This window comes from Dasypus novemcinctus, chromosome 29 (genome assembly GCF_030445035.2).
Source record: "Dasypus novemcinctus isolate mDasNov1 chromosome 29, mDasNov1.1.hap2, whole genome shotgun sequence".
NCBI lineage: Eukaryota > Metazoa > Chordata > Mammalia > Cingulata > Dasypodidae > Dasypus > Dasypus novemcinctus.
Window position 1 is genome coordinate 24,136,490 of NC_080701.1, and position 25,804 is coordinate 24,162,293.

Here is a 25,804-nt window from a genome sequence, read left to right on the forward strand (position 1 = left end):
CTTATGTATTGTTCCAAAATACCAGCACTATGATTCACTGTTTGAAAAGAATCATAGATATTTTATTATGATTGCTGTGTGATTTTGGTTTCAGTTTCTCATATCCTTACTGTAAAACTATGTGTTTCAAAAAAGAAGAGGGAGAGAAGGAGAGAGAAAGAACATAATGTGATAGAAAGGAACAATCTTTGAGTTAATTTAAAATATAGCCAAAGCCATGTGCTATTAAAGTTAATTTATTTCAAGTATGGATAAGCTACATGACATACTCTATTGTGGTTTTTGTTTGTTTGAACAATTTATTTATTTTTAATTCTTTTAAATTCTTTTATTTATTCTCCCCCCTTGTTGTTTGCACTTGCTGTCTGCCGTCATCTCTCCACAGTGACGTGGGCCAACTTGCCTTTATGGTAAATGGGAACTCAGTCATCCAAGCATTGTTTTTGATGTACTGAAAACTAACTCTTTCTCTTTTATTCTTTTGATCAAAAGGAAATATTTTGCTTCTGCTTTTGCTTCCGCTATATTAGTAAGGTTGAACAATGCCTCTGCACGACCATATAGCTGTATGCACCTGTATTAGTCTGCCTAAGGGGTGCCAATGCAAAGCACCAGATACCTGTTGGCTTTTATAAATGGTATTGATTTGGGGTAAAAACTTACAGTCCCAAGGCTGTGGAAAGTCAACACAAAGCACCATAAGAGGTACTTTCTCACCAAAGTCAACTTTGTTGAAGCAAGATGGCGGTCGATCTCTGCCTGGTAGCTCCTTCCCGTCTGAGCCTCTTCCTCTAGAGTTCTGTGGGCCCAGCCTCTTGAGGCTTCCTGCTTAAGTGATCCTAAAGTCCTCTCTCTCCTGGCATAAGGCTTATTTCTTTCGAGGCCTTCTATATCAGTCCAGTTGTTCTGCTCGCTTCTCCATTTCAGCAGTAAGCTATCAGGCAAAATGGCCCATCTCTCCCTGGGGCCTCAGCTATTTGAGCTTTCTCCTTTCTGTCAGGATAAAAAATGGCAGAGCTCTTTCTTCCTGTGTGTCTGTCTTTGTGAGTGTCTATTTACATCAGACCCAGCAAGGGGGTGGGGACTCAACCTGGGTCCTGCCTTACTGGCTTAGTCAAATCAAAAAAATCCCTAAAAGTAATCTTAACAGATAACCTAATCAAAGGCCCCTCTACTGACTTTAATCCAATCAAAGGTATCATACCCAGAGGAACAGATAAGTTTACACAAATAATCTTTCTCTCAAACTGCCACAGCACCTGAAAATCATTAATCAAATGCAGTCTTCCTTCCCATTTTGAGAGAAACACATTTTCAAGTTATTTTATCCTTTGCTTCAACTTTTAGTATATTACAAAGTTTCCAAATGTGCAATATTATTGCTTCATCAATTCCTGGCTGTCAGTTATGGTAGAGATAAAGGAAAATTTTTCCAGAAGTTACCTATTGTGAATAGGAAGAGGAGAGAATAGTACCACTGTGAAGACAGATAAAAGTCTTCTTAAGAAAAATGGAGAAATGAAGATGTATCATTGTTCAAAATTCTTCACGATTTCCTTTTTTTTTCTATTTTAGAGCCATTGAATAACTTCAGGGTCATTTGGTGGTTTGAAACTGTGTGCATCCCAGAAAGACATATTCTGAAAGTTAATCCACTCCTGTGGGTGTGAACCCATCGTAAGCCTTTTCATGAGGCTGCTTCAGTTGAGACCCATCTCATTCAGGATAGGTCTTAATCCTCTTACCGCAGTCCTTTTAAGAGGAATGGAGAGAGAGAGAGAGAGAAACAGAAAGAACTAGTCATGGAGGCAAGAAGCTGAAATCAGTGAAATGGGAAGAGATGGGAGAGACCAGCAGATGTGCCTGGTCATGTGGCAGAGAAGTCAAGGATCACCAGCTACCAGCCTTCAGAAAGCAACATTGTCTTGATGATGACTTGATTTGGACATTTTTGTGGCCTCAAAGTGCAAGTTAATAATTTCCGATCATTTAGGCTAAACTATTTCATGATATTTGCAGCCAAGGAAATTAAAACAGTGTACCAGAGGTTGTATCTCATGCCTGCTGAAACAAGACACTAATAGTTTCAAAGAAACTTAAATGTTTAAACAAAAGCCAATGACAACAATAATTAAAGGGTAATTTGGGACTTCAGACCTGGTCAAATTCTTCATTTAAATTCCTTTTTTTTTTCAAGATTAATTGATTGGTTGATTGATTCTGCCTCCTTGTGGCTTGTTTTTTTTGTTTTGTTTTGTTTTTCCTAAGTTCTAGAGTTCCTTAGAGTTCCTAAGTTCTCTAAGACCATTTGCTGCATTTTTTCTGTTTTTGCTTATCTCCTTTTTCTGCATCATCTTGCTGGATCAGCTCTCAGTGGCACACGGGCCATCACAAGGAGGCCCTGGGACACGAACCCAGAGCCTCCCATAGGGTAGACGAGATCCCAGCTAATTGAGCCACAGCCACTTCCCCATCATTTAAATTCAAAGTTCTAAAGTTTCCATAAAAAGTTCTTCTCTGGACACAAGTTTTCATGTACTCTTTCTGTTTTGTTTTGTTTTGTTTTTGTTTTTGTTTTTCCCATCAAGCCCTTTCTGGTTTCCCGTTTGGCAGTAAGCAAATGGTCTTCCTAGTAATAATTATTTGATATGGAATAACTACTTTCAGTTCTTCATATGATGAATAGAGATGCTTTTGTGGTTTCATTATTACCAAATTACACATAAAGAAAGTAGAAAATGAAACCATTCCAAAAGTGGAAGTCATTCCTTACTGCCTACGTGCAATGTTGTGGTCATTGGACATAGCAACCATCATATAAAAAGAGATGCTCTGAAACTTTGCAGGGACCGGAGGAGCAGACTCCAGAAATGGCCTGTGACCAAGCATCTCCTATGGAAAGTCCTTGGCGAATCCGTGAGGAATTCCACATCAATGAAGATGTGGGCTTTGCTCTGCCTGATCCCCTGGTAAGAGAGGGCACTGAAATATGAGCATAGGTATTTTCTTCTTATTGCTTATTTATACAAGTTAACTTCTCCTGAATCAATGTGGCTCAGTAACTTTTAACAAACAATGGATAAAGCTCTGCCGAAATTAGAAATGGAATTTGAATAACCTGGATCTCACCTTTTAAAAAAATTTCTCCCTGGATATTTAGTCAGAGATGTACTTCCAATTGACCTTACACAGAAATGGAGAGTGCAGAGGTAAGTAAACTATAAAGAGCATTTTAACTCTACAAAAGAATCGTCCTATAGAAATCAAAATTTTATTTAATCCAAATGCATTTTCAGAAAGCATTTTGAAAAAGCCAAAGATATAAATAGCCTATTAGTCAAAGGGAAACCCCTGTGCCTGCTGATATAATTTAAATTGGGCAAAGCATTGTTCCTAATGTGTTTAGATTTCTAAGATGGCACATCAAACTATTGCTGTGTTGTATTTATATTACTTGTTTACTGAGCATAAGATTCAAGAGAGAGTCTGAGCTACATTGTTTTGCATTAATTTTAGCTAAATAAATACAAACGAAGTATGGTAAATATGTCTGAAATTACATTTCCCTAATTTGTCTTTGAAAGTATACCATGTAAACCAACTTATCTTCAATATTTCAATTCTCAAACATGTATATATAGCATTTTTCTAAGCAACTTACAAATATCAACCCATTCCATTCTCATAACCATCCTAAAAGGTAAGTGTGTTATTTTTCCTCCTTTTCCTGATGAGAAAGAAATGGCATGCAGAATTTAGTTAATGGAGCACAGGATTTGTGTGGACAAGGAGAAAAGTTCACAGCAAATAAGAAAGGCAGCTAATCTAGTGAGGAGGCTGCCTGGGTTTTCATTAAAATCAGTCTGACCTGATTAAGACTGGGCAGTAGCATACAGAAGTAGAGCAGGTTTGGTTTTACATTACACTTTTCTTCCTGTTTTATAGCTTACTTATAACCTTAACTTAGTTTTGAAGCTTAAAACTTTCCCCACCTTGGTTTGAGTTAATCTCTTCGTTGGTCCTCAGTCCCCGCAGTTCAGCATTTAGGGCTAGAGGCTTACCAAGAAGCAGCTTGACAAGGAGGAGAGGGAGAGGGTGTAGAGGAAGTTGTTTAGGGACCTGTATCTCATTTCAGGGAATTTCCTAGCCCTTTTTTTTTTTTTTTTTAAGATTTATTTTCATTTATTTAATTCCCCTCTCCTCCCCCGGTTGTCTGTTTTCTGTGTCTTTTTGCTGCGTCTTGTTTCTTTGTCCGCTTCTGTTGTCGTCAGCGGCACAAGAAGTGTGGGCGGCGCCTTTCCTAGGCAGGCTGAATTTTCCTTCGCGCTGGGCGGCTCTCCTTACGGGGCGCACTCGTTGCGTGTGGGGCTCCCCTACGCGGGGGACACCCCTGCGTGGCACGGCACTCCTTGCGCGCATCAGCACTGCGCATGGGCCAGCTCCACACGGGTCAAGGAGGCCCAGGGTTTGAACTGCGGACCTCCCATGTGGTAGACGGACGCCCTAACCACTGCGCCAAAGTCCGTTTCCTCCTAGCCCTTTTGTTTTTGTTTCCCCTGGAGATGAGATCATAAATATGATTGAATCTCAGCAGACACTTTTAAATTTAGATTTCCTTTGCATTTACTGGGGAAAAGATAAGACTATAATAAAACCAAAGCTTGTATATCTACAGCTTCTCCTATATGTCCAGTTCTGTGACAGGTTCAGGGAGAGATCCAGAATTAAAATGCAGTTCTTTCCCTCAGGTGGTGAGATGGGTAAAAAGGCCCTGGGTTTTGACAGCAGGAAACAATCTTTTTGAATTCCAATAAACTATACATGCCAAACAAGTTATATAAACTCTCCTCCAAGCCTGTTTCCCTATCTGTGATATGTGACATTTTGCTATGTGTGACATAAAAATCAGTGTTGTTTTTTTTTTTAGTTTTTTAAGAATTAAATGGGAAATATATGTGAAATCATTGAGCAAATTGCCTAGTCCACTACTGACTTTCAAGAAATCTCATTTTTCTTGCATTCAAATAACTGAAAACGTAGCTGGGAAGGGAAAAAAAAAAAACAGATAAAAACAAATTACTTACCAATGTGCAAAAGCCTAATCCAAAGGAGTCACGACACGGTGTGCATGTGTGTAGAGGGCTGTATAATGGTGCAGTCAGGAAGGATTGTTTTAGTGGAGAGTTGGAGGTGAAATTTGAAAAAGAGACAGATGAGAGTATGTGAACAGAAGGGTAGGGCAGGTGGTAGTGCAGCCTTCCGCCCTGCGTCTAGACTCGCCATGGGTGGGCTGGCCTTACCTGGGGAGTAGGTGTGTGCCGGGACAGAGCTGCCCAGAACGCACTTAGAGGCAAGGCGGGCTACTCGTGGGAAGCCAATCTTATTGTACAGTAACAGACACTAATGAATAAAAAGTCCCTTTTTTTTTTTTTCTAGGAGGAGTTGCCTAAGAAATATGCCGACTGGATGTTCATTGCTCAAAACTTGCCTGACCTGATTAAGACTGGCAAGTTACGCGAGGAAGTCGAAAAGGTTTGATTTATGTCCTACCCTGGTCTTCTCCTTTTACAGTGTCTCCACAGCATTCTTCACGTGTTTTGAAGCCTGGAATTCACCCATGTTGATTGACTGTCTCTCCATTTGTCCTCAGTTGCCAGAGCTCAGCATTGATGACCTCGAAGGACACAAACTGCAGCGCCTGGCCCACCTGGTCTTGGGGTACATCACCATGGCCTACGTGTGGGATCGAGGTGACCAAGATGTCCGTAAGGTCGGAGATCGGCTCAACTCTCTTGTGCTGTAGGACAGGCGTTCTGGTTTACAGTGAACGTGAAACATTCTCCAAGTATTATAACTGCATTTGGCAAAGTTTGGGTAACAGGAAAAAAAAAAGGAAAATGATAGTCACTCACTGACTTAACATGTCAACGGTTATCATTGTAATTTTAGTCTTTTGCTCTATCTTATGGTACCGTTGTGTTATACTGCATTCTCATATATACCCTGCCTCTTTCCCTTGAGTAATGCTGTAAGCAATTGTCAGTTACTACATCAGACTTCCTAGTTATTCTATGAAGTGGCTCTTTAATTATTCTTTGAGTTCCTGAAATTTAGTCTACTTACTCAATTCTCTGTTGATAAATACTTTTTTTAAATATTTTACTGTTATAAATACACTACAGGGAAAGTCTGTGAACATGAAACATTTTTCTCTATATATGATTTTTGGGAGGTATGACTATTTTATGGCTTTTCTTATGTAATGCTAATGTGCTATCTTATATCTGTCAATACAGAAAAATATATTGATTACATTGTATTCTCATCAGCATTGGATAACTGAAGATTAAATAATGTCTTCTTAGCACTTAGTTGGATGTTAGTCATAGTTTTATTTGTATATAAAGGTAACATGTATGAATAGATAGCCATTACAAATTAGTCCTTGATAACAATTTCACTCTAAGACCACCTGAAATAACCTCTTCCCAGGAAATATTATAGGGCAGGTGAATGGAGGAGATCCAATGATGTTTATCAACTGCCTGCCTCTGTTCATTCTCTACGAGGCAGTGCATCTGAAATCCATGTCTTCTCATTCTATGTAGGGTTGCCACATTTGCAAGTAAAAACATAGGAGGCCCAGTTAAATTTGAATTTCAGATAAACAATGAATATATTTCCATGCATGTATGACGATGCAATATGCAAACTTACCCAGGCATTCTATATTTTATCTGGCAATCCTAATCCTTTGAAAACAGTACAGACTGAAATGCTTACTCTTCAAATTAGACACAAAGAAATAAAATAGATTCCAGAAACATCTTTTCATTTAGTGAAAGTTTTATTTTCTCTGTTGATAAAGGTTATCAGTCTTTCCGGGTTATTTTTCCTTCTGCACCCTGTTTAAAAACAGATCAACAGAATCTACCTCTGTGATGAGTCATCTCCTGATATGCAGAGAAGAGGAAGGAGTTGCTATGTATCATCATGGGAACACACTGTACTTTCTTACCATCATTAAACTTCTCATGTCTAGTGCATTATGCTAAATTCTGGGATGACACAAAAAAATTCCAGTCATACAATCTAACTTAAAATTCAGCTGAGTGCAGTCTCACTAGCCTTCTAGAACTTAAAAGTCTAGCTAAGTATGTAGCAACTGTATGTTAAGAGTGTCAATAATGAAGGGCAGCATATGCTAGGTAGAAAAGAGTAAGAGTGAATTTAGAGAATCCCAATAGTTGGGATGACCATGAAATGCTTCTAGGAGGAAGTGGGACTTGGATTGCTTCTTCAAAGATGGATAGAACTTATGCCAGAAGGGAGGAGCAGAACAGAAAGCATTAGCATTAGCAGAAAATGTGGAGACCAGAGTGTACATGGCATAATTGGAAGGTAATAAATTTACCAGACTTGAGAATGAAACTCTAAAAAGGAAGCATAAAAATGTACTTCTAATTTACTTAGTTTTTGTATACCACATCATTTTATAAAAGATATGGAGAACTGGCAGTAAAAAATACAAGATAGGGGAGCATATGTAGCTCAAGTGACGGAGTTCCTGCTTCCTATGTACAAGGTTCCAGGTTTGATACACTGTATCTCCTAAAAACAAAACAAACAAATGGGGGGGAAAAAAAAACAATTCTCATTGAGGAGCAGATGTAGCTCAGTGGTTGAGTACCTTTTTCCCATGTATGAGGTCCTGGGTTCTATTCCTGATACTACCTTAAAAAAAAAAAGAAAGAAATAAAACCTTTAAGTGAGGAAATTGTAGGAAAGAGAAAATGGGTAAAAAATGAGTCAATATAAGGCACATTTTATTTGATAATGGGCAAGTAATTAGCATCTGAATTTCTTAGCAGTTGCATATTTTGTCTATAAAACATAAAGATGTGTTTGACCATTTCCTTTCTCTAAGTTGTATCAAGTTAATGATTAAATTAATTTTCTTCCACTTCATTTTATTTATTTATTTATTTATTTATTTATTTTTTATTGTATTTTTTTGCAGAAAAATAGATCACAAAAAATGTTACATTCAAACATGTAAGAGGTTCCCATATACCCCACATCCCACCTCCCTCCCCCCCCCCCCCCACTTTCTTCCACTTTAATTCCTCTTTGGTCTTTTCTCTAAATCAAAGAGAGCAAAATGTCTTTGCTTTTGAAACTTGTAAATAATTTGCAAATACTTCCATTCCCAGAGGCATAAGTTCAACCACAGGAAGCAACTAACTATTTAGGTGGGACTTCAACACAAGGCCAAGCACCAATGTCACTTTAAGTAAAGCTTTTTATAAAATGTGCAGGCAAGAGAGTTTCCTTCTGTACTGTGCTGCAAAGCACTTTATTCACACTTCTAATGTGCATCAAAACCTAATAGGATTTTGAATCATATTCAAAGGTCTTAATTGCAATTGACTTTGAGCTTCTTTGAGACAATTGATTTATCTTTGTATGGCCAGTAGCTACTGTGCTGCTATGCATAGAGCAGTTGCTTAATAAATATTCGTAGGATAGCAGATGAATGAATGAGTGCAAGGCCACTAGAAAGTCAGGGGTGCAGGCTATGTATGTTCTTGCCTTCTATCTCTTTGTTCTCTCTGTAGTCAGATTATATCCACATCAATGGAGATCCAAAACATGAGAATTTAACAATGACTAGCCTTAAGTTCTGAAATGAAGAAGAGAAAAAAAGTACGTGCTTGGTTTCAAAGTGTCATTTTATAGAAGAGCTAATTTTTTGTCACCCAGGAGGTGGAAGAAAAGCTAAGACACTTCCAAGATGAATCCTAAATATGATGTTCTTAATTAGGTCCTGCCAAGAAATATTGCCATTCCTTACTGCCGAATCTCGGAGATGCTGAAACTGCCTCCTATTCTGTCGTATGCAGATTGTGTCTTGGCAAACTGGAAGAAAAAGGACCCCAGTGGGTAAGTAAAGTGTGATTAAAATAGGGTTTGAAAGAGCCCATGCTGTTTAAATCCAGAAGGAGTTAGGTATTTGTTTAATCTTTGCCAGCACAGCTTTCCTATCTGCAGTTGGGTATAGTTTCTTTGACTACTCTATCTATAACTACAAATGTATTGTATATATATATGAGAGAGGCATATAATTAACATATATGAGAGAAATGTACAAATCTTAGGTGCTCACTTTGATGACTATTCTATACAAATGTGTGACAATCACCCCCAAACAAGATATAGAAAATTTCTCTCACCTCAGAAAATTCCTTTGTGCATCTTTCTTTTCAGTTCCCCTGTGTCTCCAGGCAAATGTGTTCTGATTTGTCTCTCCAAAAATTACCTTCGTTTGTTAATGGTCTTCACATGAATGAAATTGTAGGGTATATTCTCTTTTGTGTCTGATGTTTTTTTGATTAATAATGCTTTTGAGATTCTAGAAATTTAATTTTTTTTTAAATTTTATTTTATTAATAAAAAACAAAACCAAATATTCAAACAATGAGCCACATTGGCTTCCCTGAGTTGGTTTTATCGTTTGTTTTGCTTGTTGTCTTGCTTTTTTTGTTGTTTGTTTTTTCAGGAGGCACTGGGAACTGAACCCAGAGACTCTCATGTGGGAGGTGGGAATGCAATGGCTTGAGCCACATCTGTTCCAAAGAAATTTAATTTTTAAGTAGCTAGTTGAGTTTAAGAGTTAACAACAGAAGTGATGATTTCAGGGCTCTCAGAGCAGAAATGAAAAGCCTGCTCAGAGTTAGGCTCCTCTTAACCATTTGGTGATAGGATCTGCTATAGTACAGGAACAAGAGAATCTGGACATGAGAATACCACAAAATGAAAGTGTTTGATTTAAATAATATCCTTATTTGTTACAAGTAGTTTTTTAAAAATCATATCCAAATTATCCATCCATGATCCTTGCATGTTTAATTTTTATTTCACTTATAAAATCCTAATTTATGTGTTTGTAATGCCTACTTAAAGGAAAAAAATAAACATATTTTTCCACCTTGCTATGTCTTACTTATGGTAAAATCTAAAAAGAGTAACTCAAAACTATTGGATTTTTAAGTTGTTTTTTTTTTCTCTCTTCCAATTGGCACATTGCTTCGTGGCTGCTTCCTAAGGCCCATGACTTATGAGTAAGTATTTGCTTCTTATTTTATTCAAAGAACTATTAGTTATGCAAAGTGAATGTAGGCTTATCAACATCCCCCAAATAGATTTTTTTAAATTCAGCCAATAAGCAATTCTAGTAATTATTTAAAGAACAAATAATCCCAGTCAAGGACTGTCATGTAGATACATATCACTGCATCTATACAAAGGCATGAATATGTTTGTTTGGCATTATAGGTAGGTATATAATGTAATTAAGATGCATAAATACAAAATGCTCATATATCTGTATATCTATGACTTAATAATCTCTGTGAACAAAATCAGTTACCAGAGTAAGTAATTAACCATACACAAACCTATTCCTTTTGATCCATTCCTTACTCTGTTTCTGACTTTTGAGCTAAGGTTCTGAACTCAGAGATGACTTAACCTCCACAAAATTCATATCATATATACATAGAAACTTGTTCCAATAGGGAGGAAAGATAATATATGAAAATTATATAAATTGTTATATGATGAAGAGAAGGGGTAAAAAGATAAATACCTTATTAAACAAATAAAATGGGTGAAGGGAGACATTTCTGAGGCGAGTTATGTAAGCCCAGCCCTGAAGAGTGAGAAGGAAAAGACGTGAACTATTCCTACTGGAGAGAAAGATGTAGAGTGTTCCTAGTGGAGAGAAGAACAACCATGAAAACCTCAAGGTGACAAAAATCTTGTCTCATCACCAGAACTGCCAAGGATGACTAGTGTAGAAAATGAATGATGAAAAGAGGAGCATGCGAAGAGACAAAGAAAAAAACATGTAGGATTCTGTCACCTGTGATAAGGAGTCTGAAGAACACCTTAAAGGAGACTCTAAGGAAGCATTTTAAGCAGGAGGATGATATATAATTAGTCTCATTTTACAGAAGAGAACAGAGGCGGAGACAGGTGGGATAGCTTGCTCAAGGTCGCACAGCAAGGAAGCTGGAGAGGTGATCTGATTTCAGAGATTACTTTAACCATCATGAAACTCATAATATAAGGTCACTGACACCATGTTTGCACAGATGCCAAAACATCAACTGAACAGACAAATGGGGTCTAACCAGTCATTTGACTTTACCACAGTCAATTTCTTTATAGAGCAGATAAGCCATTGAGAAATGGAGTCAGCTACACAGATTAAAATATGACTATACTTACTTATTTAGAGAAAAAGACTACCTCTTAAAACTATACTTCATAGATCTCACTATAAACATTGATTATCTATGGTAAGTGTGCATATGTTTACATGTAAATAATTAATGGGGTAATGCAACTAGAACTAGTCTTGGAGTCATGAGAATGGAATTTTAAGTCTCAGCTTAACCTACCATAAATTATATGATCTCAGACAACTAACCTACCATAGCTGGGTCTTCACATTCCCAACAATATAATGGAGAAAATACAACCTGTTATACTTACCCCATAAAAATATTTTGAAAATAAAATAGGATAAATAAAAATGCTTCAAATGGACAAAGTATTCTACAGATATGCAGAGATATTATGTTAAATCCCTTCTCTCTCTACTAATATTCTTAGGAACATGGAAATCCTGTTCTCTTTCCCTGGTGGGGACTGCGGAAAAGGTTTCTTCCTGGTGTCACTACTTGTGGAAATAGCAGCTGCTTCTGCTATCAAAGTATGTCCATCCAAACTGGAAAATGAGCCTCTCGATTTACTGTAGGAGAACAAACATTTAACAACAGAAACATATTAAGCATGAATTAACTTAACCCTGACTAAATCTAGCATTTGATCGTTTAATCATGGATAGCAGAACATCTGATACAAATAAATATATATTTATTTCTGTGACAACTCAAAATACAAAATGTAGGAGCCATATATTTAGAATCAACTTTGAAACCCCAAAAGAGAAAAAAAGTTTTCAGTGTATTTGGCACTAGAGCTATACTACATAGTGATATAAATCCAATAGTTTGACTATTAGGGCTATCAATATATATATAGAAAAATATTAAGAAAGATCTATATAATATATCTCTAGATGCTAAATCAATAAAGTCAAATCCAAACATGTTTAAGTGTGAAGAAACCAGCCAAATTTAATTTAAGGATTAAGACTTAGGAGACTTTTATTCTATGCTAATGTTAAATGCTGGGAAATCTTAAGGGTTTGCCTTTTTCTTTTTTTTAAGGAAATTCCCATCGTAATCAATGCTATACAACATCAGGACCAAGCAACTGTGAAAACAGAACTGGAAAAAATAACTGGCTGCCTGAAGGAAGCCTTGGAAGTATTTAACCAAATTCACAGTAAGTGGTGTGGGTAGGACAACATTCTAGACTAGCAGTCAGAGGTTTTTGATTATTCGAGGTATAAAGATATTGAGGATAAAGAAGTAAGAGTTACTATCACTTAGGGCCTTTCCCTTTACTTTTTTGGTGTGTGTTTTTTTGAGGTACCGGGTCAGAGATTGAACTCAAGACCTCTTCCTTGGGAAGCTGCACTCCACCCTTGGGCCACTGCAGCTCCCCTCTCTTTCCGTATTTTATCTTACCTAATCATTGCCCTTTCTGTGAGGTAGATGTTGTTATCTCCATTTTACTGATAAGGGAAGCTAAATACCCATAGATAAGAAAATAACCTAGGATTATACAAGTCATCAAACAGTCATGCTAGGATTCTACACCAGGTCTATTTAACTCTGAGGAACTTTGCTCCCTTCCCCTTAAAAACCCTGGAGGAACTTGCCAAAAGTGCAGGCCGTTTTACATTCTGAAAAACTTAGTTGCTCCTTGAAAGGAGCTTCTGCTTATTCTATGGTTTTACACTTAAGCTAGAAGCCTCATAGTAAAACCACTGCGATCAAAAGTAATCAAAAAATTTAAGAGTGGAAGATAGCAGTAAGGGGGTGGGGATGGGGGATGAGTTCATAAGCAAGGATTTGCAAAAGGAAACAAAAGGCAATGTGCCCTACGAGGCAGCAGCCTTAACAGATATGTGACTGTTTATTCCTGGGCTTTGAGTAATTGCTGACTTGTCCTTGGTGAGGAAATTGAATGCCAAACAAAAACCCTTAGCCGGATTTGGGAAGGAATAAACAGCGATGTGCTTCATCCATAAGGCAGCTGTTATTTTTGTATTTTTGTGTTTTATGTAACTCTTTTATCGGCCCTGTCATTAAGCACAAAGGGTACCGCTACAGGAATGGTGACAGCTTAATTGTTTGGTCTCCTAATGATAAGGAGAGGTAGGCCAAGGCTCTTAGTTTTGAGTTTGGGTCATATGATAGACCTCGTGGAGACTGTGAGAGAGGATTATCTGGAACTCGGAGGTAAACGAAGGCTAGTCCACAGGCACTGTGTAGCACAAAGAGTAACTCAAAGCCTTTTCTGTAGCCTGGGTAGTAGTCCAAGATTAGTTGATAACCACATCTTGCTTTGCCCCTACAAGTCAGCTAAACACATTCCATCTTTTTACAGAATACGTGGACCCAAATGACTTTTTCAATATTCTTCGCATCTACTTATCTGGGTATGTAGTCTTATGGGTGAATTTGCTTCCTCCTAAAAAAAAAAATTAATGTAGAGAACACACCAACTTTCCTTTGATGGTCCCTACCATCCATCAGGGTTAGGTCATTTATATCCTAAAATGCATGTGACTTGGGCACAGATGCAGTGGAGGGGGAAAAGAAATCAAGTCATTTCAGGGAGTGTGGAATGACTTGGGCTCGTGGCAAATTTCAAGTTCCCTTCTGAGAATACCGTTGTCAAATTTCCTCAGAGCCATGTTGCTATTTATTATTCTAATATATGAAAATTAGGAGGGTGGGTCGGGAGTGTGGAAGAAAAGTCCTGAAATCGATCCCATGCTACCTTCCATTCATCTTCTGTTGCAAGATTTTACATCTGAAAATTGACAACTAATTCAAAGAACTATTTTTTCTTTCCTTCCTGGTCTAGTTGGAAAAACAGCTCCAAGCTGCCAGAAGGCCTGCTGTATGAGGGGGTCTGGGACACCCCGAAGCAATTTGCGGGGGGCAGTGCAGGCCAGAGCAGCACCTTTCAGTGCTTTGATATTCTGCTGGGCATCCGACAGATTGCTGGAGGTTAGTGGAACATGACAAATAATAGTCATCTGTCGGGTTCCTCGAATAGGATTTTAATATTTTAAGGTGCCTCCACACCAGTTTCCCCTCTGAGCTTATCTGATCCTTTTAGAAGAATCAGTGAAGTAAGGACTTGATTGCCATCATTGCCTTGCACAGATGAAGAAGCAGAAGCTTAAAGACGATTAGTGGCTGGCTCCCAGTCAACCCACTGCGAGGCAGCACAGGCAGAATGCAAACACTAGTCCATCACAGGCTCCATCTTGAGATCTGAACAGGTAGTTAAGGGCATAATTGACTCTGGTGAAGTCAATATCACTTGTAAGATTCAAACAGAAAAAGCCAACTGCACATAAGACAAGACAGGGAGTAGAAGTTGGGGAGTGGGAGACCTGAGGGTCCAGGACAGATTTAGCATGGTTCTTTTCCAGCCATTCTGTTATCCCAGTGGACCCAAGGACTATGTCTGCACCCAAGTGTGATGATGTGTCACCTTCATTCATTCCTTTTCACCTTCATTCGTTCCTTTTTGCCATTTACCAAGGGGAGAGGAAGAAGCTCCAGGAAGAACTTCTTTCTACTTTTCTCCATGTCTTAGTGTGCTAAAGGCTGCTGAGGCAAAATACCAGACATGGGTTGGCTTTTATAATGGGAATTTATTAGATTGAAACCTTACAGTTCTGAGGCTGTGAAAATATACCAATGAAGGCGTCATCAGAGATGCTGTTTCACTGAAGGTCAGCTGCTGGGGACCCTGGACTCCTACCACACCGCAAGGCAAAAGGGCAGCTGGTCTCTGCCTTCTCCTCAGGCTTGCTTTCTCCCTGAGCTTAGTGATCAGGTGCATGGCAGTGTCTGCTGCTCTCTCCCTCCCCTCCAAGTCTCATTGCTTCAGCTTCGGCTGCTCCACTGACTCCAGCCTCCTGCTTCTCTCTCAGCCTCTTGGGGTTTCTCTTTCTTTCTTCACCTGAGATCCTGGGGTCCTCTCTCATGTGGCAGGGTAAAATAGTGCTCTCTTTATCTGCGTGTCTTTGCATGATTCTCCCATTTATAAAGGGGTTGAGATCTACCCTGGGTCATGTGTCACAGAAGTACTCCAGGCAAAGCTTCCAACTGCATTCAATCCAATCAGAAGGTTCCACACCCACAGCAATGGACCAATTTAAGAACATAATATTCTGGGTCCACATAAAGGACTCAGACCAACACATGCTGTTTCCCTAAACTTGTATTTAACAGGAGAAAGGAAAAACATTGGGTTGGGAGAAAAGCTTTTTTTTTTTTTTCTTGGTCACTTATTTAAACATGATCTCTTAAAGTCTCTTGGGCTTGGTGTCATGTTATCTGCCATCGGCAGATTATGTATGCTCTACCTATATCATCGGCTTCTTAGAAGGGTCAAACATGATGACAAAGGGAGAAAAAAGCACTAAACAAAGTTTTTATTATGAAACAATGAGTTTTGCTAATCTGGTTTTCAGAAATAATATTTTGTAATAATAACTTTGCTAGTAGTAAGACTAATAGCCGATTTGCCTTCAAATTGGGCAGCTGTAACCTCACTGCCTATTCTAACCTCGGTGCTCTGTCCTCCTCTGGACTGGGGGATGCTTTGGCCTTCCTACGACCTCACATTTCTCTTGTTCTTTTAGGACAAGAGGCTGAGTTCCTCCAGGAAATGAGAACATACATGCCACCAGCTCACCAGGCCTTTCTTCGCTCATTAGAGTCAGCCCCATCCGTCCGCAAGTTTGTCCAGTCCAGTGGAGATCCTGGCCTGCTTGCAGCTTATGATGAGTGTGTGAATGCTATGGTCTCCCTGAGGGACTACCATCTGCAGATAGTGGCTAAGTACATTGTGATACCTAATAAGACCTCTGAAGGTCCCTCGGAAACGGAAAACAAAGGAACTGGAGGGTCCGCCAATGTCGTGCATTTCCTAAAGACTATTAGAAACACAACCAAGACATTCCTTTTGAAGGAAGGTTGACATAACGCAAACTAGGGTCCATGTTGTCATGGGGCAGACCTCTAGTATATATTCCAGGCACTGCCCTGTATAAATTACAAACTGGAATGCTTTGCAAATTGCACAGTATAAGAAATTTCAATCTGAATTTTTTTCTGATATCTATCCCAGAATTCCTCATACATATATATCCCCAACAACAAAAAATTTAAAAAGAATGGAAAAGAATACTTAAAAAACAATAATGAAGGAATGTGTATATTGAAATATAATCATAAATTTAATAAATAAAACTAATATAAGATAGAATATGTAAAAGCTTGCTTTATTCATGAGTATAATTAAAACTTCCTCTGGAATTTTTTATGGAGACATACCCCATATGTCTACCTTTGAATTACCCCTTTACTTCCCTTCTGGTAATATCATATGCTTTCACAAGTATGCTCACTTGTCTGAATTCTGATTAGATGATAAACTTCATTTCCTTTAGATCATAAGCTATAGGAATTCTGTATTTTTGCCACACCCATGCATCCTCAATTCTTAGTATATAGTAGATACTTAGCAAATATCAATTGAATGAATATACAAAATAATGAGAGAATGTATAGAATAAATTTATATAGCCCAAAAAGAAAAGGTCATCTTTGAAATACAATTTCTTCTGGGAGATAAGGGTTATCAGGCACTCACACTCAGGCATGAATTTATTTCATAATGGAATCCTAGAAAGTTCTGTAACTTAAAATATCCAAGCCAAACTCTTTCTTTTAAAGATGACGGAGTTGAGGCTCAGAAGGGTGAAGTTACTCACTTAAGGTCATGCAATGAGAGATATTAAATTTTTTGATGATTCATCTTTTTTTTTTTTTCTACTCAACTTGGAACAGAACAAGTTAGACAGGAAAGGGATTTTGGAAGGGTGAAGGGAGGAAATAAGATCACTTGCAAAGATCTTATTCTTATGAGAGAGTAAACGGTTAGCCAAAAATCAGCCTTGCAATGGAAGATGAGAGGAAAACAAAGGTGCAATGTCCAGATGGATGTGGGATGAGCAAATACTTTCAATTTATGAAACCCCAGCTTTGAGGATATGGGAAAATCCCAGTGAACACACATCATGTAGCCTTGAAGAGGGAAACATAGCCTATATGCTAAGGAATTCACGGGCTTACATAAGAAGCCATCTCCCAGCCCTCCACACCCCCTCCCATCCCCATCCACCAACAGAAACCGGTAACAAGTAGTCCCCTATGCTAATCAGGCATGGATTCTCAGGGACAGACCCCCCTCCAGGATGGATAAATATCACACTCAAGCAATATAGATTTGTCTCTTTTCTCCAATGTAGAGTATGCAGAGTGTCATTTACTGATCTTGACCCGTGCAGTTTTGGCCACCCCAAGAAATTGACCTCAATAGGATCCCTTCCTCGGCTCTTTTGGGTCCTTTGTCCTGTCTAAGTAATAAAGTGGTCAGAACATCACATATATTCTGTCTCCAGAGGAGGGAAAGGAGGTAGAAAGGAAGCAAAGTGCATTGGCACTGACATTGTAGCCAGTAGGTGATGGAAGGACTGAAACATGGGTTTCAAGTTCTCTACAGGGGGTTTGGACACCCACTCCACAAGAGTCTATTCTCTTCTATCCAGACAAATATAGAAACCAAGATTCCTGATTTTCCTCTAATTAAATCATCTCTGGACTGGGTGAGGCACAACAAAATTCTGGTTATTTTTCTAAAAAAGTACTGCCACTTCCCCCATCCCATTCCATGTTGTCTCTGTTCATCACAGAGATGGCTCAGAACCTCAATCTCTGGTGGGGGGTCATTGGGCAGCAAAGACAGGCTCCTGTAGGGGAAGGCTTAACCCCAGATGTAATAAATTCTTACTGACATGGATCCTATTAAATTTAAATTGGATTAAGGATTATTCCATCCCAGTATATTCCTAGTAAAACCAGAAATTCGTAATGCTATATTCTTCTGCATGGTGTTCTCCATGAGTAAGGGGAATTTAGGTTAAATTATTTATCTTTTTCATATTAAAGATTCAGAAGATTAAATATTCATAAGTCCTGACTTCTAGAATTAGTTTTACACATTAAACAGCTGATGAAATTTCTTAAATATTATATATGTTATTTTTCCCTCATTCTAAGATGTTAAACATAATATTGCATGGTATGGAGAACAATTTTTGTCAATTCACCTGATTCTCAACTTCTCATCACCTTTTATACAAAGACTTAGACACTTGATATTGGTCAGTCTTGACCTCAAAATAGAAATGTATTCATTTCCACAAAATTGTTTCACATGGCAGTAAACAACAGAATTGTTTTAAATTCAGAGAGGTCGAAAACTTAGAAACATGCACTTGATGGGCTCTGCGGTCCTTGCCAACTCTAAGGCAGTGGTGGCTCACACAATGCATGGCCCCCCTCTTCAATGTTTCTGGCAATTTTAGCAAACATTTATTTAGGGCTTATGCCACAAATTACTTCTCCAACTGGGCTTGATACTTTAACTCATTTAGTCTGTAGAGCAAGTCTATGAAGTAGACATTACTCTCCCCATTTTACAGGTAAGGAAAATGAGGTGAAAAAGGGTCAAGAAATTTGTTCAAGAATACACAATAAGTAAGCGGCAAAATCAGATATAAACCCAGGCAATAGGGCTCCAAAGATTGAGCTCTCAGTCACCACAGAAAAAGAAATTAGCCAGGCTTTGATGGGAATATATTTAGAAAAAGGAAATCTTAATACACATGTAGCTTGAATCACTTTTGTATAGGTACTGTTCTAGAAGCTTGGGATTTAAAAACATAATAAATTACATTCCTTCATCTCAACCAATACATGTTCTGACAGAAAAGACATCATATTTTGATTCTGTTGGCTGATTACCTTTATAATTGTTAGATGAATAGCAAAAATAATATGTTTTGAAGGCACAGAATGGATGATTCATCCTGCCTGGGAGAGCTGAGGAAAGTTTCATACAGGAAGTAAACATTTGATACTTACCTTTAAAGATGAATTGCTTGTTAAAGAAAATTTTCTATGGAATTTCTGTTTTTAAATAAACAAGCAAACACCTAACTTTGATGATATTACTTTGCACTTTGATCCAGGCTCATACAATTCAAGAAGTAAGTTAAACTATGTGAATTCTACAAATGAGCACCAGAATTATCTAATATATGGGATCTTTTGATATTTTCTAAATATGTATAAGCTTTCCTAATTATCTATAAGCTATTAGCAATCATTAATGCTTAATTCGTCTATGTACTTGTGACTGTTCAAAAATTTCACATGTATTAATTCATTTCATTATTACAATAAACTTATGATTTAAGTACTATTATCAGCACTTTTTCATATAAGGAAATTGAGACCCAGGGGAGGCTTTCAAAATTTATACAGGTAGTTTATGGCAAAGCAACAGGTTGAACCCAAGAAATCTGATTCCAGAATGTCAAACTGCTACATGGCCCAGCCTTCCTTTAAGGAAAGATTTCCCTTGCAAGGGAACTCTGTTCCTTTTGTCCTTTGCTATCAAGATGTTACATACTTGATAGATGGTTGTCCCTTCTCCAAATTCCCAACTCGTATCTGACTTTTGATTAGTCAGAAAGGGGATGGTGGTGAGAAGACTTATTTTTGTCCCAGTTAATACCATGTGGGACAATCAGCCAGAGTTTTTCAAAATAGGAGCTTGGAGGCACCTCTTTGAATTTAGAAAGTGCCCTGGAGACCTTTCCAATGGCTGTACTTTTGTCTTTAGGAACCGCAGTTCAGAGCAAGACCAAGTAGCAGAAGAGGCTGGGGCCCAAGTGTAACAACCAGCATTAGAGAGAAGTTGGAAAATTTTAAAGCTGGAAATCTGCTCAGTAAACGCTCATTTGCTGGTGTCTACAGGACTTAGTCCATTATGTAAACGCACTTGAAATTATTCAAATTATGTAAATGGGTTTGAAAGTTGTACTCCAAGTGACAGAGTAGAAAGCTGGAATGATACAGAGTCGAAAATGAGGTGAAAATACATACACTGCCAATTGAAACATTCTTCCACCTCAGCACTTTATAACTATGTTGAAGATTAAAGTATGTATACCTGCTTTTAGTAATGTGCAATCAGGGGAATGAACAGGTATCTAAAGAACAGAATAAAATCCTCAGAAAGCAAAACTTGACACTTCAAGCACCAGATTGTCACTGGGATACTGCATCTTCATTATCATGGAGTTTTAAGCTGGGAACTCACACTTTCTGACCTCTTGTGTATAAAATGAACATCAAGAATGCCAATTTGGGGCCAGCAACTCAATGGAAAACACCATATTAAAAATCACTATACTTTATGTGGAACTCCTAATTACATTTCCCCAGAAATTGCAAATCAAAGTGCACTCAGACTTGAGTCTAATTTTTGGCCAGGGATAGTATTTTGTCCATGGACTATATGTTTTATGTAATAGTTACTGAAACACAACCTTTTAATATTGACACAGTCAGAAACACATCAAGTAAAGTAATATTGGCAGTTTATGAAACGTCAACTTTTTGGTCTAAAGAGACAAGGACCTTCTTCATCAGTTGCTTCATGGAAATCCAGCAGATCATTTAAGTTTGTCTTTAGTATTTTATTATCATTTCATGTGCAAAGTTCTTCAATAAAAATTTAAGATTTAGTAGCTGTAAAAGACTCAACTGATAGAGAACATGCCGCAATTTCTATTATAATCACAGCTTCTTCCAGTGTTAACATAAGCAGTAGTTTATTTGATAGGTTTTTTTCTTAACATAAAGTCTTTTACTTAAGGCCTAAATTTTTTGTTGTTGTTGTTTTAGTTTTCTCCCTCCCCTGCCCTGCTCTTTGTTGCTGTCTGTGTCTATTTGCTGTGTGATCTTCTGCATCTATTTCTCTTTTTGTCTTCTTGTCACTCTCCTCTAGGATTCACGGGGTTTCAATCCTGGGGACCTCTGATGTGGAGAGAGGTTCCCTGTCAATTGCGCCACCTCAGTTCCTGGTCTCTGCTGTGCTTCACCTTGACTTTTCCTTCCCTTCAACCCTCTTTTGTTGTGTCATTATCTTGCTATGTGACACTTGCGCAGGCACTGGCTCACTGCGCAGGCACTCGGTTTGCTGCACGGGCATTGGCTCACCATGTGGGCACTGGCTCATCATGTGGGCACTGGCTCACCACGCAGGCACTTGACTCACCATGCATGCACTCACACAGGCACTTGGCTCACTGTGTAGACACTGGTTTGCCACTCAGGCACTAGCTCACCATGCAGACAGTCACATGGGTTCTTGGGCTCACCATGTGGGCACTCACACAGGCATTCGGCTTACCACATGGGTACTCGGCTCACCATACAGGCACTCAGCCTATCCTGTGGGCACTCACATGGGCACTCGGCTCACTACATGGGCACTCAGCTCTCTGCACGGGCACCCATGTGGGCACTTGGCTCACTGAGTGGGCATTTGGTTCACCTTGCAGGCACTTGGCTCGCCAAATGTGCACTGGCTCATTGAGCAGACATGCTTTCTCTTCTCCTTTTTCACCAGGAGGTGATAGGATTTTTGATTGCCCAACCACTCACAATAAAATGACTATATTTCCAAACGATAAAATTTCAAGTAATTTTTCTTCTCAAGAAATGGAAGTGGATAAATAAAAATCAAGTGTATAAATAAATGGATCATTTAAGAGAACTTTCTGAACACAGCACCATTAGCCCAGAGATTTCCAAAATCATCCATATCTGTAGGACACATCGAGAAACATATGGTCTTATATAAGAACTAAAAAGAACTCTGCCAAAGTACGTATTCTAAAACTGCTGAAAACCATGAAATATATGACTAGAATTCACAGTAAACCTGATCTACTCTTTGGCTTAAATCCTCTTTCTGAACAGAGGACGACTGTGAATATGGAGCCTTCATTGGGTTATCAGAAATATACCTTATAATGCATTAGATCTTTAATCTTTCAAAGGCTAAAATCAATGAGACTGAAAAATCAAAACATCAGTGGTGAACATCCTTGATTCAGAGGATGTATGTGTGTGAAGGATTTAAAAGAGAATGTAAAATATGTGAAAGAAAATATTTCACAATATGCCAAAGAAAAAAATATCTGAAAGAAGTTCTTCAAATATCTGATGATGGAAATATTATTACTACTTATTATCCAACAAATGGAAGAGGTTCTCTCTTGCTGATAGACCATACCCATAAACTGACAATATCTGAAGATATAGCTTTGAAATTTAACAGAAAATTACTAAAGGAAACATCAGTATGCTTCCATATTTGTTCAGGTTCTAAGATCTCCAAAAGTCACCCATTATACAAAATAGTCTAAGTTTGTTTTGATGGAAAATTTCCCTGATGCTGATTTTGAGGTTTGGTTTTATGATGTAGAAAAAAAAAAAATCCCAAAAATGAAAACTAAAACTAAAACAACAGAAAGAAAACCTATAGGATTTTTAATAGACTTATTTTGAAGAGTTCTGCTTCTCTAAACAAGTACCATTTTGTAATTATTCTATTAATCTGTTATGAAGAATCTAGCCTCATAGCTACAGCTACTGGACAATCATCTCTTCTAGTAGTCTAAAAGATTGCTATCCAAAATTAGCACAAAATTTGGTTCAGTTTAATGATGGATCTCAGTTTATCACACAGGTAAGATATCTCCTATCATTTATACTTCACTGTCCCAGTTAGTCTTTTGTGGATCTCAGAAAATTATGTTCTTAAGTTAACCCATCCCTGTGCACATAAACACAGTGTAGATGGGACCCTTTGATAGCTTCAGTTAAGGGACTATGATTAGATGACTTTTGACTGGACTACATCAGTGAGGCATAACACAAGTTGGGTCCCTGTCTTCTTGCTGGGTCTTATATAAAATGAGGACACACAGAGAGACACAGAGAAAGGAAACCACCATTTTTACACTGCCATATGAGAGAGGATTCGAGGGTCACTAGCAGCTGAAGCTGAGCAGGAAGTCCCCAAGAGGCTGGATCCGTGGAGGAGCTCAAGACTGAAGGGCCAAACCATTTACTTGATTGCCCAAAGCTGAGCTCTGGGAGATGATGAGCCTTGAGGAGAAGGCTCAGCCCCATCATGCTTCACCATGCAGCAGGACACCAGGATCACAGTAGCTGACTGGTGAGAAAACATCTCTGATGGTGCCTTGATTTGGACATATTCACAACCTCTGAGCTGTATGCTTTTATCCTAATAAAGTTCGCATTATAAAAGCCAACACATTTCTGGTACTTTGCATTGGCAGCCCTATAACAAATTAAGACACTTACCAAAAGATCAAATAACTACATGTGGAGAAAACAAAACAAATTGCCAGTACACATCAAACAAAATTACACTTTTTTCTATCCTTTCAGTGTGTTCTAATCTAAACCCTAGTTTTCATTGACTGGGGTCATGCTTATGCAAGTCTTAGTAGGACCTCATTGACAGCCAAAGTAGATACAACCCCAGGTACTGGTGCTCCTGAGGACTATGGAGACACCCAGCTCCTATGGTCATGGCAGATGACTCTGGAGTTCAGTCCTTGCCAGTGGGTCCTACTTTGGAATTTGTGCTCTGGAGTGTGATAGACTTGGACTCAGATGTGACCTCTCTACACATACCTCTTCTGTTACTTTTATTGAACCTGTGGTTGGAGCTGGGGTTGGTGTATGTCCAGGTGACTTGAATCTCTGGGTTGTCCATGTGTCAGCTGGGCCCTGAGCTTCAGCAATGTTGCAGTACCTACTTTCCAGTTTGTTGGACTTACCTAAGTCAACTGTCAAGGAGGTGAAGATGGACAACTATTACACCAAAGAACCAAGAAAGTCTACAGTTGTGGGCATTAAATTCCCATCCACCAGCCATGTGGGAATGAAGGCCCCTTTCAATTGAGAGGTGGAGTGGACATCACCATCCCAGGGTCCTCAGGATGGAGGAATAGAATATGGATTAGAGTGGACTTGCTGGTTTTCTACTATAGAATTACTGTGACTCTAGCAACAGAAGAAATTGTATCATTGATGTGGAGACAGTGGCCACAAGAGTTGCTGAAGGCAGGGAGAGGGAAAAGGAGTGTGATATGGGGGCATTTTAGGGACTTGGAGTTGTCCTGAATGATATTGCAGGGATAGATGCAGGAGATTATATATCCTGCCATAATCTACTGAATGGACTAGGGGAGAGTGTAAACTACAATATAAACTGTAATCCATGCTGTGTAGCAGTGCTCCAAAATATATTCATCAGATGCAATGAATATACCACACAAATTAAAGAAGTTGCTGATGTGGGAAAAGTGGGGGATGTGGGGCATGGGGCATATGGGAACCTCCTATATTTTTTAATGTAACATTTTGTGTGATCTATGTATCTTATAAAAATAAATTAAAAAAATATTTTTTAAAATCCCATTTAGTTATTTAAGTTTCCTAAGTGAATTTTTGTTGGCTTTCAAGTGAAGTGGCTTTTTAATTTTATATAACTTTATTTCAGGAAGCCATTCTACTAAAGACAAATTTAATCCATACTGTAACAGCTATATTCCAATAAGGGAACAAAGCACAAGGGAGCTTGCATCCCACATTGAATAAAATAGCCAAAAAGTAAAATAGCTAGGTTACATAACTTTGCTCTTAGATCATGCCCCAAGTGTATTATATTCATATATTTGTAATGAGCAAAAATATAAAGAACATGTGCTATATTTGTTCTATTATTTTTCCCCTACTTTTCAGATATGCTGAGAATCATGAAAAAAGATGCTGGAGTTTGTGAATATGTAAATAATTTGTATTTACATTACAAGTGACATTGTACTTTTAATATTTATTTTTTGTACTGGCAATTTCTGATGAAACATTTCTGCCAATGCATTTTACAAAAAATGAAACAAAATGCCAATGTGAGTTACTTTATCCCTTGATTTATTTCATTAAATTATTACTTTAAAATAAGTTATAATGAACTCATTTTAAAAAACTGCTCAGTGACCCTAGATAATTCACTTAAACTCTGTGGTCCTTTATTGCTCATATAAAATGTTCAGAGAGAAATTAATGATTCTTAAGGTGCCTTTCAATTCTGTGAATCAATCATATACATAATCTTCGTATATTATATATGATGAAAATTAGTTGATATGCTAGGTGAATCATAATGAAACATTTAAACAACAAAAAGCCAACATGTATTCCTAAATGGAATAATGCTTAGATTTCTATAAGGACAATGAGTTTGATATAACAATAAATATTTTTATAGATTTACATGTTTTAAAAGTTAAAAAGTATTTTCATTCAATTTCATTGTTTCCTATCTACAGTGCTATCAAGAAGCCAGATTGGGAGTTATTCTCCTTATTTTACAGTGACTTCCGAAGATGTTAGAGGCAGGGTGTCTTCATTTTCCAGGCATCTATGACAAATACCACACAACAAGTTGCCTTCAACAATGGGAATTTATTGTCTCATGGTTTCAGATGTAGAGGCTTGCTTCCTTCCAGTTGGTTACATCCTGGTGGGCTGGCAATCCTTGGGTTCCTTGACTTTCC

The 25,804-nt window shown here is 38.1% G+C and overlaps 1 protein-coding gene and 2 pseudogenes across 1 annotated transcript; all 3 read left to right on the forward strand.

The window, feature by feature from the left end:
• Positions 1 to 2,822: 2,822 nt before the first annotated feature.
• LOC101435095 (indoleamine 2,3-dioxygenase 1) lies at positions 2,823 to 19,557 on the forward strand. The gene is made up of 10 exons (XM_058289927.2): positions 2,823 to 2,969; positions 5,437 to 5,532; positions 5,651 to 5,770; positions 8,825 to 8,943; positions 10,107 to 10,121; positions 11,680 to 11,779; positions 12,300 to 12,417; positions 13,588 to 13,639; positions 14,071 to 14,216; positions 15,869 to 19,557. The coding sequence occupies exons 1-10, from the start codon at positions 2,871 to 2,873 to the stop codon at positions 16,204 to 16,206; spliced, it is 1,203 nt and encodes a 400-aa protein (XP_058145910.1). The 5' UTR covers positions 2,823 to 2,870; the 3' UTR covers positions 16,207 to 19,557.
• A 316-nt stretch (positions 19,558 to 19,873) lies between these two features.
• On the forward strand, positions 19,874 to 20,998 carry LOC101435532 (serine/threonine-protein kinase PLK4-like; annotated as a pseudogene).
• A 905-nt stretch (positions 20,999 to 21,903) lies between these two features.
• LOC139436161 (serine/threonine-protein kinase PLK4-like) lies at positions 21,904 to 22,718 on the forward strand (annotated as a pseudogene).
• The last annotated feature ends 3,086 nt before the right edge of the window (positions 22,719 to 25,804 follow it).